Source organism: Condylura cristata, unplaced genomic scaffold, assembly GCF_000260355.1.
Source record: "Condylura cristata isolate star-nosed mole 26May11 unplaced genomic scaffold, ConCri1.0 scaffold00006, whole genome shotgun sequence".
NCBI classification, from domain to species: Eukaryota; Metazoa; Chordata; class Mammalia; order Eulipotyphla; family Talpidae; genus Condylura; species Condylura cristata.
In genome coordinates, this window is record NW_004567107.1 from 52970663 (window position 1) to 52981542 (window position 10880).

Sequence of the window (10880 nt, forward strand, 5' to 3'; positions counted from 1 at the left end):
CAGGGATTAGCTGTGTGAAAACGAGGGTGTGTGTATCTTTACCGAGAGAAGAAAGCATGAATATAAACATTGCTGGTACCTATATCAGGTACTTTACATATGTTCTCTGAGCTAATCTACACAATCACCGCAGGGAGGGACATATCAGTGTTCCATTTTACAGGTGAAGAAACAGACTCAAACAGACCTGACAGTGGGCCCGGGTCTAGTTTCTTGGTGCATGACTAGAAACAGCTGTCAGGCTCCCAGGCCTGTGCTCTCTCTCTTGCACCAAAATGCCAGTTGTTGGATCTCTCTGAGCCTTAATGTTCTTATTTGTAAAAAAGGAAAAAATTTTCCAACCTGACCTGGCTTGTTGTCATGAGGACTAAATACAATAATTTGTGTAAATTCTGGCAAACTTTCTGGCACATGGGTACTTTAATAAATCCCAGCTTTTCCCCTCACAACCAGCCCTCCAGCCTTAGGCGCAATTAAGAGAGCTAGCAGGAGAGTGACAGGGGTGCTGGTGTGCGTGCACGGCACAGTGAAAGCAAAAGGAAGACAGGTACCCCAAAGTTGTCCTGTGGTCTGGATAGCTTTTACACCCTGTTAGAGAATTGACTTTTTCTCGGTAGCAAGGGACGGGCTTCATGCAGTGGCCTCTGAAAGACCATGCACTGTGTCACTGGCAGTTCATCATATCCCCCAGCAGTGCAGCTGTGATAAGAACCAGATGATCTGAATTTCCTAAGCAAAGCTCTCAGAAATATCTGGGAAGGCACATGCCTCAGTATCCACACACTGTGTGCTTTAAGAAAGTACAGCAAAAAACAAATGGACTTTCACAAGAGCCCAGTTACTGCTTAATGTCTCAGGAGCAGGGAACTACCGCTCCTAACCTTGTAGAGGTGGAGGCAGAACCAGTATTCCAAGTGGCTTAAGAAGCCAAGTATTACATAAGATTTATAGAGATCTGATGTGTGTAGGGGTCTAAAAATGGAATTTGCAGATTCATTTTCAAAGCTTGGTACTTGGACTGCATGTTTCTATATGTTGATTTCTCGCTTTGCATGGGCACACGATGGGAGCAATGTTCTCTCATTATTGGAGGAGTTGACCAGCTTCCCTTAGAAGTGTGTGACATCCATTTTTCCCAGTGACATACACAGCTTCAGATGGCTTAAGCTAAATGTTCTGTCTGGGAGGAGAGGGAGACCAGAGATTCAGGCACTTTCTTGTTGAGCTTAAAATGGCAACAACTACTCTTTGCTATAATCCATTTTGCTACTTTTGAGGATCTGTGGATATCTGAAAAACACTTCGCCTATAATACAGCTTCATAAGTCATATAACTTCAATTTTATAAAAATCTATCATCCATTTCCTTAGCACCTACTTTCATTTTCATTTAGTTCTTTATAGCTTGACCTCTTTTTATAACATTTGGAAAAAGTATTTTCCAAATAGTGTGTGTGTGTGTGGGGGGGGGTGTATGTGTGTGTCTGTCTTAGAACAAATATCACCCTGGATCCTTTTTACTGCTAATTGTGCTTCATCCTAATCATCATTTGTGAGTCCTTGATAACCTTCCAGTGTCCTGGGAAAGAGGTTTCCTGATAAGGTGGTATATAGAAGGTCACTCTAAGGTAAAGTATCTATTGGGCAGGGAAACTTGTTTCATGTGCTAACTCCCAGTATTTCACTGTGGTAGCTGTGAGGTTCCACACTGTTCACCTGAGATTTGGTTGTGGCATCTGGCACCTAAATCAACCACAAAACTATCAGATGAAACCAATGTAGATAAACCGGTAATGGCAAGAAAGTGACACCATTCTGAGATTGCTGAATTTAGAAAGTCTCTTCAAATCTTCTGTTATTCTGAGGGATATATAATGATCATTTACCACAACATATAGCCACACAGTTGGCTTTTACTGGGGCATAGGGCTTCTTAACAGACTGGGAGCAATGGATGGAACAGGTATTATTGACTGCTCAGTTGTTGTTGTTGTTTTTAAGATTTATTTATGCACACACAACTGGATATAGGCCAGAAGTTGGGGGGAGGGGAGGTGGTGGAGGTGAGAGGATTCACCAGAGACAGTAGGGAGCAGAACAGGCAAATCGACAAAGTACACTGCTGAGGGGAGCAGCAGATGGGTCAGGAGAAGTCTGCCACACCCTGTGGGTCACCTCCCTGGCATGCAGGGATTGAACTCTTGTTTCAGTGGCTTCAGAGAGCTTCATAATGAGGTGCTTCAACCCATTGCGCCATCAGGGAGAGCCCTGATTGCTCAGTATTTTAACAATAGTTGATTTAGTTGTCATCAATGCTATATTCAAGCGTCACTACCTGGCACCAAAGATCTAGAAGTGGCTAGTCTGTTTTTAACTTAAATATCTTACAGAAAGTAATTTTCATGAAATTGTAGACTCAAGACCTGGCACTGTCTTCTGTAGCTGTTCACTGGGTTTCTTAAACATTGACTCAACACAAATCCCAAATGTTTTTTACTAACATTGACTAGAAAGCATAGGATTTATACTGGTCTTTCACTTCAAATTCCGTTTCAAATATAGTTTGACCTGAAATTTTCTAGTGCTGAAATATTGACTTTACTCACAGAATACAGTGGTTGTGCTTTAATTCTCTGTCAATTCATAAAGTCCGTCATATCACCTGACACTGTTGCTGAAATTTCCAGCAGTAAAATCAGGGATATTTTCTGGATTATGGTGTTTTTTTTTTTTATAACATCAGTAACTTTATTTTGAAACATTGGGATTAAAATATTAAAATATTTACATTATTGATTATTGATGGAAATCAAATTTGGTCTGAGAAGCATTATCTTTTGTTTTTTTTATCTGCCTTAGTTTCCCTTACTAGATGCAATTCAAAGTCTGCAATTTCAAAAAATGCCATTGTGAAGTAAAAAGGAATAAAAACAAGTCCTATGTAAACCAGGCACAAAAGTGGTGAATGTTGAAGACCTTAAGAAGTGTAATAAGTAAATACCTTTCTGCTTCAGATTCCTAAAAGGCATTGCTGAAATGTCATTTTCTGCTAATAGATATAAAAATCTGGCACAAAGATGAGGAAAATCACTTTATGTTCTTGAACATTAAACATGGATTCAATTGAAATGAATTGTTTGTTCCACTTTTTAAAAGGAAATTTGGAGTTTATTCCAGCTTGAGAAATAAGCCTATGACTTGCTTTTGGGGTAGCCTGAGATTTCTTTTAAAGAAATGTGGGCACTTAATGTGTCTAGCTGTGCTGAAACTTGTAACTTATGATGTGAGATGTTTGTCAGTGAAACCTCACCTTTGAGCTTAGTGCCTCTTGAGACAAGGCATAGGAAAGATATCAAACAACTTTAACAGAGTTTGAAACAAGTTGCCTCTCTAGAAAAACAAAATCTTAGCCATCCATTATTTCTTGAATGCATTATCCAGAGAATAACCAGAGAGACATCCTGAGCTTTCTGTTGTTTTTATCACACATGAAAATGGAATTCACTTCATCTTAGCATTCATGCTGTTGATTTTCATCTCAGTCATATTTTGCATAAAATAAAAGAAATTGCAGTGTGTAAATGTACCATTCTCACATATTACATCAGGTAAATATTGCAATGCTCTCAACAGAATCATCTTCCAGTGATACAGAACAAAGTGAAAAGAAGTCAGGATATGCACACTAAATCTGACGAGTGAATTGAATGGGTGTATGGACAAGATGCTCTACTTCTATGGCAAAGTTTTTCTCCCATAAAATAATAATAACAGCAAATGCTTATATATTGTTTATTATTTAGGACCTCTTTACTCTTTTAAATGTATACATGTATATATTTTTATTGGGGTAAAATTTATATGACAAAATTTACATTTTTTAATCATTTAAGCATACCATTCTTTGCCATTGAATACAGATTGTTGTGCTGTCATCATCACAGCATATTTCCAGAATTTTTTCATCTCCCCATGCTGAAAGTCTAACTATTAAGGACTAACCTCACAGTTAACCTTTCCTCTGCTTCTGGCAACCAACATGAATTGACGGCTCTTGGTGTTTCTTTGAAGTGGAATCATGCAATATTTATTCTTTTTGGTCTAGCTCATTTTAACTGGCATGATGTCCTCAAGGTTTGTCTTTGTTGTGGCATCACGAGTGTCTTCCTTTGGTAGAGCTGAGTAATATTCCATTTGTGTATGGAACACATTTTGTTTATCCAAATGGATAAACCTACCCTTGGACATTGGGTTGTTCCCACCTTATGTGTTTTTTATATAGCAACTGTTTTAATCCATACAATGGTTTGGTCACCTAGCTGTTTTTGATAAGAAACTGAAGCATGAAGAGATTATATCTAGTAAACTCTGGAGCCATTATTTCATTCCAGGCCAAGAAGGGCTGCCACTACCTTCTCTTAACTATGACCTCTCCTACTGCTCCTTTCAAATGATTTAGGGATTTCAGAATCTGAACAAAACATTCGCCAGGCATACAATCCTTGAGATACCACTTGGGAGCCAGGCTTGTGATTTGACTTGAAAGGCTTTAATAGATCAAATTAGTCAGTTTAACAGCTGAGCCCTACAGCAACTGATTTCTTTTAATCCCATTATTGTAAAATAAACAATTTTCTGGGGGCAAGAGTATGTTCTTTTTTTTTTCCCCCAATGATCTGTCTTGCTTGGATGCTATAACCTTGACTATAACTAGGTAGAGCATAAGTAAGTAGTTTTTAAATAATGAGTTTCCATTGTCAATTCTACTATATGCTAATCACATTACTTATATCATCTGAAAGTCTCACAACATTTTATAAGAGGTTGCCCACTGCCATTGCCTCCACATCCCATGCTCTCCCCATATGCCATCAAAGTAAAACTGTACCAGCCCTACTTAGCTTCTCAGATCAGATGAGATGGGGCACTTTCAGGTTGGCAGGGCCAAAGACTGATCCCCAGAGAAAAGCACCAAGGATGAAGTTATGACAGTGCCTAACATGATCTTTTCTCTCACATGCTCTTTTTCCAAGTATAAATTATTTTGAAGTTCAACTTTTGTCAAATATATGCCTTTGATATGAGAAGATAGCACTGATAATACTGTGATATCATTTTTTAGTTTATTCAGCAAAATAATTTGGCTGTAATATTCATCAGCTCTTCATAGAATTTTGGCTATGAACTGAATTGTGCCCTCCCCACATTGATACATGGGATCCCCACACCGTAGTGTGATAATATTTGGCGGTGGACCTTAGGGAGGTAATTAGGTTTATATGAGGTCACGAGGTTGGAGCCTTCATGATGGGGTTAGTATCCTTTCTGTCTCTCCATGTTCACATAAAGTAGAAGGCTCACAAAGTGAGAAGGTGCCCATCTGAAATCCAGAGGGAGACTTTTTTTTTTTTTAAGATTTATTTACTTATACAGAACTGGGGTACAGGCCAGAGATGCGGAGGGTGAGAGGATTCACCAGAGACAGAGCGGGGAGCAGAACAGGCAGATCAATGTACACTGCTGAGGGGAGCAGCGGGCAGGTCAGGAGAGGTCTGCCACGCCATGTGGATCTCCTCTGGGGGAGGCGGGAATCGAACTCATGTGGAAGTGGCTTAAGCTTCTTAGTGCTGTGCTTTAACCTGCTGCGCCACCAGGGAGGACTCAGAGGGAGACTTCTAAAGAGGTGTTAAGCATGCTAGCATACTGATCTTGGACTTTTAGACTCCAGGATGTGAGAAAATAAGTTTCTATTATTTAAGCCACCCAGTTTATGGTATTTTGTTATGACAAGCTGAGCAGACTTAATACCACTGTGTGATGTGATACAGTTTCAATTTATAATAACATCATTATAGGTAACAATTGTTAGTGTAGCTAATCTACCTATAATATGTGTGTGTAGTGGTATGTTTGATATTTTGTCCTTTTTATAGAAAGGAAAACTGAGGTAGATAAAGGTCATACACTGATTGTTCAAGGACAGTTATTAAAATATGGAATTTATATCCAAACCCAGGACACCTGTAACATTAGAGCCTACTCTATTAACATTGGCACACATTTAATCTTTGACTCATCTGTCTGAAAAATGTGAAACACAACATGGAGACCTGTACATAGAAAATTTCCTGCAATAAATACAGATTTGATTAGGAAGATTATCAATAACATGCACATTGGTTTGTCTTAAAGCAGTTCCTACATTGAAACTCATTCAAGCTATTTCATGTCGGTTTTCTAATTAAAAAACTTGAAAACTAGAAATGCCATTGCTTCACAAAAAATATATAATCTTGTATAAAATATTAAATTTTGAAAAGCAGAACTGATAGGCACATGTCAAGCATCTCAGGGTAGAGACATCCCTGAGCAATTCTGGACAAAATTATAATTTCAGTGCATTTTCTCTTTCCTTAACCCAGATTCCTACTTCTGGACCCTTCCTCCATTTACTTTCTTTGTGCCATCTCTTGTCACCTTTAATTATAGCCCAGGATCTTTAAACTGAAATATCCCCTCCCCAGATATGTAGACATTACTAAAGTGGAAAGACTAGAGAATTGGAGCAAGCTTTCTCCCAGCAAAGCTGTGATGTACAGACATGTAAATCAGCTACATTTTAGAACATATGTTTTGGGGTTGGTGAGGACAAGATGCTGACCGTCCTCTCCTTTCTCCCAGAGCTCCAGGACAGCTCGCTCAGAGGAGGAGCGGGACGGCCTGTGGGATGCGTGGGGCACCTGGAGCGAGTGTTCACGCACCTGCGGTGGAGGGGCTTCCTACTCACTGAGACGCTGCCTCAGCAACAAGTAAGTCCTGCAAGCATGGAGGGTAGGCATGAGGAGTGTGTTTGCCTAGGATGAAACATACTTTTGTGGTTGGGGTCATGTAAATATAGAGCTGCACATAAATCCATGTTAAGAAGACATGGAAGAGAGGTATAAAGAATGAAATGTGTTTTCTTATATTTATCATCTGCCAGATATTTATAAAATCTTACCTTATAAACAAGATAGGATTTGTCCCATTGACTAAACAAATTTTATCTGTTTTTGTGTTGAAACTGGAAGGAGGATTAAATGAATGTCTTCTAGATGCTCATTGGGAATGTAGACTGATCCATCCCCATGGAAAACACTATGACAAATATTCAACATAGATATACTATAGATTATGCAGCACACCACTCCTAGGTATTAGAATACTACACAACACCAGCTTGAAGGATAGATGTTCAATTGCAGCACTGTCTACATTCACCAAGTTACTGAAACAACCTAATGCCCCAGGATAGATGAGTGGATTAAAGAGATATGGCACGTATATACAATGAAATACTACTCAGCTATTTTCAATAATGGTGAAAGCTTGCCATTTTTGACAACATGAACAGAACTGAAGGGAATTAAACTAAAATAAGTCAGAAGAAGAAAGACGAATAGCCGGGGATTTCACTCGTATGAAATATAAAGAAACAAACAAGAAAAGTGGCTAAAGAAAGCCAAAACAGACCCTAGAGATTTGACCATGAGGAGTACTCAAGGCAGGGACCGGTGGCCTGCAGAGGAGGATTATGGGTGCCATGGTGGTAGGTGAGGTATGCTAACATACATCTGAAGAGGTGTGAACCTACTCCTGTAAATCATGAACAGGGTTGCAAATGAACATGACTTCAGTAAAAAGTGATACATTTTAAGAAAATTAAAAATCAAATATTTTAGTTTCATAATGTAATGTAAATTTTATATTATCCTAAACATTGTGGTGACAATATCAACAATAGTAACATTAACCCCATATTAAGAGTATATTGGATTTCAGTGTTACCACTTAAGTCCTTTGCAAATGAGTTCTTTATTGGCTTAGGTTTTTTTTTTTTTTTTTTACAAGTTGTAATGGCAAGCGTGTCCCTAATGATTTTAAGTTCAATGAGTGATGCACGTAGAGTATAAAGTGATTGGGAAGAATAGATCCTGCAGTGGGAATTGGGACCTGAGCATTGAGAGTGATGATGAAGGTGAAAGTGGCTAGTGATTTCTAAGCTGAAAGGAAAAAGCCTGAGGTGTTAGGATGGAAAGTCTTTACTTAGAATAATAACAATTCAAAACTGCTTCTTTAGCTGTGTGGTCTATGACCAGATTTTTTTTTTCTCCATACTATAAAATATGAAGTACCATGGTAATAATTTTTAATGAAAAATTTTATTTGACAGTGAAAAGTGTTATGTAGCAAGTAAAAGGTTCAATCAAAATTACTATATAAAACATGAAACAGAAGAAGGAAAAATATGCATCTGCTGATTCTTCTAGACTTTCTTATAAAGAGCAGAATAGAGTGGGATGTAGGTTCAGGAAAATGTCAACTTAGTCTAATAATAGTGGGAGTTTCTTGCATCCACAGTTTAAACCTTATTCCTTTCTGTATCCAGTTACTAGAAGCTCAATAGGTGCTTCTACACTGAAATTTTCAGAACTACAGACCATTTCATTTCCAAACAGGTCCCAGTGGAAATTCTATTGCCTATCTTGCAAAACATTAGATCAGTTTTTCCATTCTGGTATTTGGGTTTGCAGTGAAGGTGGGTCTGTTGGGTTGTATTCTCTGGGAAGTTTTGCCTGTCTTCAACAGAGGCTAACCTCGCATCAGACCAGATCCCTGAACTGATTAGAAAGAATGCAGCTTTCATCTCTATGATTCACCTGTTCTCTTAATCTTGAATATCATAACTGTTCTACATCTTCACTACATGATACTACATGGTGATAGCACTGATAACAAACATACAGCAGCAAAGCCAAAGTGTACAAATTTGGAATGTTACTATTATGTAATTTTCTCAAATTAGCATGATAGAGTATTCTGTGAGGATGAGCCAAAACATGTGTCTCACAAAGTATAAGAAATGGATGAGAACTTCCATCTTGGCTCTGTGATGAAAATGTTACATTATGAGAACTTTTACTGAGTGGCTGAGAAGCAATTGAAGGGATAGATAAAATCCTGTCATTTGGCAATCATCAAATACTGATGTTATGTGAAGTGAAAAATGACTATTAAGTATAGTTAGACTCCAGTTTTTAAGACTTTACTAAAATACTATAGGAGCTAACATTTATTGTCCACTTATGGTGAATTAGAAAAACCGAGTATAAATTCTGAAACTGAAAATGTATAAAAGAAATGTCCCCTTTTGACTTCGAAACATTGAAAAGAATACTTTCAGTAACTTTATACCAGGTTAGATAAGAAGCTGGAAAAAATGGAGAGAAGGGTGAACCACCCATTCTACAGGGATTTGAAGAAACTGCCTCCTAGCAGATGGCATTTCCATATCCAGCAAGAACTTAAAAGATGCAACTAAACTAGATGACTGAATCAATCTATGTTTCATCTGTCTCAAGGAAACCGGAATCAGCACCCATCTGGGTAAACTCACCTGACAATACAAACCCTATGAAAGATTGGGGTCAAAATACAGCCCAGGACATAAAGTGTCCTATCATGATTAAAAAGAAATAAAGCACTGTGACCAAAATAAGTCTCCTGGTCAGAGTAGGAGGACAAAAATAGGGTGTGGGAAAGCGTGTAAATGCAGGCATGGTGAAAGTTGGGAGCACCTTGCGATCTCCATGGATGATGCTCTGTCTTACTCAGTCTAAAGGGTAGTGAACTTACTGAGTTTTCTCTTCATCATTCCATATATAAGTAATTGAATGTATTTTTTACCTTTTTTAGTCGCTGACTGAAGTGGGTTTTGTTTTTTCTCCCAGTCCCCATAGCACCCATGAACCATCACCATAGTTCCTTGTGCTCTTCCCTCCCCTGTTTTGATCTTTCCCTCCCCCTCCCTGCTTTCTGCTTCTCTCCACATTAACTTTCCTGACCTGGTGATATGACCTTGTAGGTCACTTTGAAGCTTGATATTTTTAGTTCTATCCACTAATAGTTATTCTAATAATCATTATTCTATTTATAGACATACATGAGACACTAGAACACCCGTTTCTTTTATGGAAGAAATAACTATGCAACTTTGGAGTGAATTGTGTTCTCTGATGGATTGGGAATTTATGAGGAAGTTTGATAAAGGTTCTGAGTAGAGAACCTCTCTCTGTGGTTTTTTGGAGCTAGAGGGGAAAAAAAGGGGGGATGGTAGATGAAGACAAACATAAAATAGAAGTTCCTTTATTCCCAACTGTCAGTGCTTGATGCTGAGGAGAAAGCCCTAACCAGGGTGAGACTGAACAGAATCCTTTCCTTACCTCCTCCCCTCCTTTGCTGAGGTTCACAGAAGTAAACAATATTTGATTTCTGCAATTTCTGATACTGAAATATTTGTTAATTGTGTGTACCTATAATTCTGGTTTTCTAAGTAAAGACAGGCATATATGTCAGCCTTTTTCTATAGCATTCATTTATTTCTGCAAGGTTGTCTTTGAGTAACTGTTACTGTAACTATTGGTAATCTATTACTGATAGGTAGTTATTTATTTTTATTTGAAAAGAGACAATGTGTAATCTATGGTGGTCTTTTTTAAAATTTTATTTTATTTTATAACAGTTTATTTTTACATCATTTTGTACATTTTTTTTCCCATCTCAATTGTAATACCCACGGGTTTCCCATCACCAAGTCACCCGTGTGCCATCACCATAATCCCAGGCACTTGCCTCCCCACCTCCCCACCCCCGTTTTTGATCCCATTACGCACTTCACCCCCACAAAATGTCTCTGGTATATAGTTGTTTTAAGTCCTTTGCAAATGAGTTCTTTATTGGCTTAGGTTTTTTTTTTTTTTTTTTACAAGTTGTAATGGCAAGCGTGTCCCTAATGATTTTAAGTTCAATGAGTGATGCACGTAGAGTATAAAGTGATTGGG

General features: G+C 38.2%; 1 protein-coding gene across 2 annotated transcripts in view; it reads left to right on the forward strand.

The window, feature by feature from the left end:
* Positions 1-10880, forward strand: part of ADAMTSL1 (ADAMTS-like 1) — a 340785-nt gene that overhangs the window by 24991 nt on the left and 304914 nt on the right. For both annotated transcript variants that reach the window (XM_004677681.2, XM_012721598.1), the window contains exon 2: positions 6682-6809. In XM_004677681.2, the coding sequence (XP_004677738.1) occupies positions 6682-6809 (128 nt within the window). The remainder of the gene's footprint in view (positions 1-6681; positions 6810-10880) is intronic.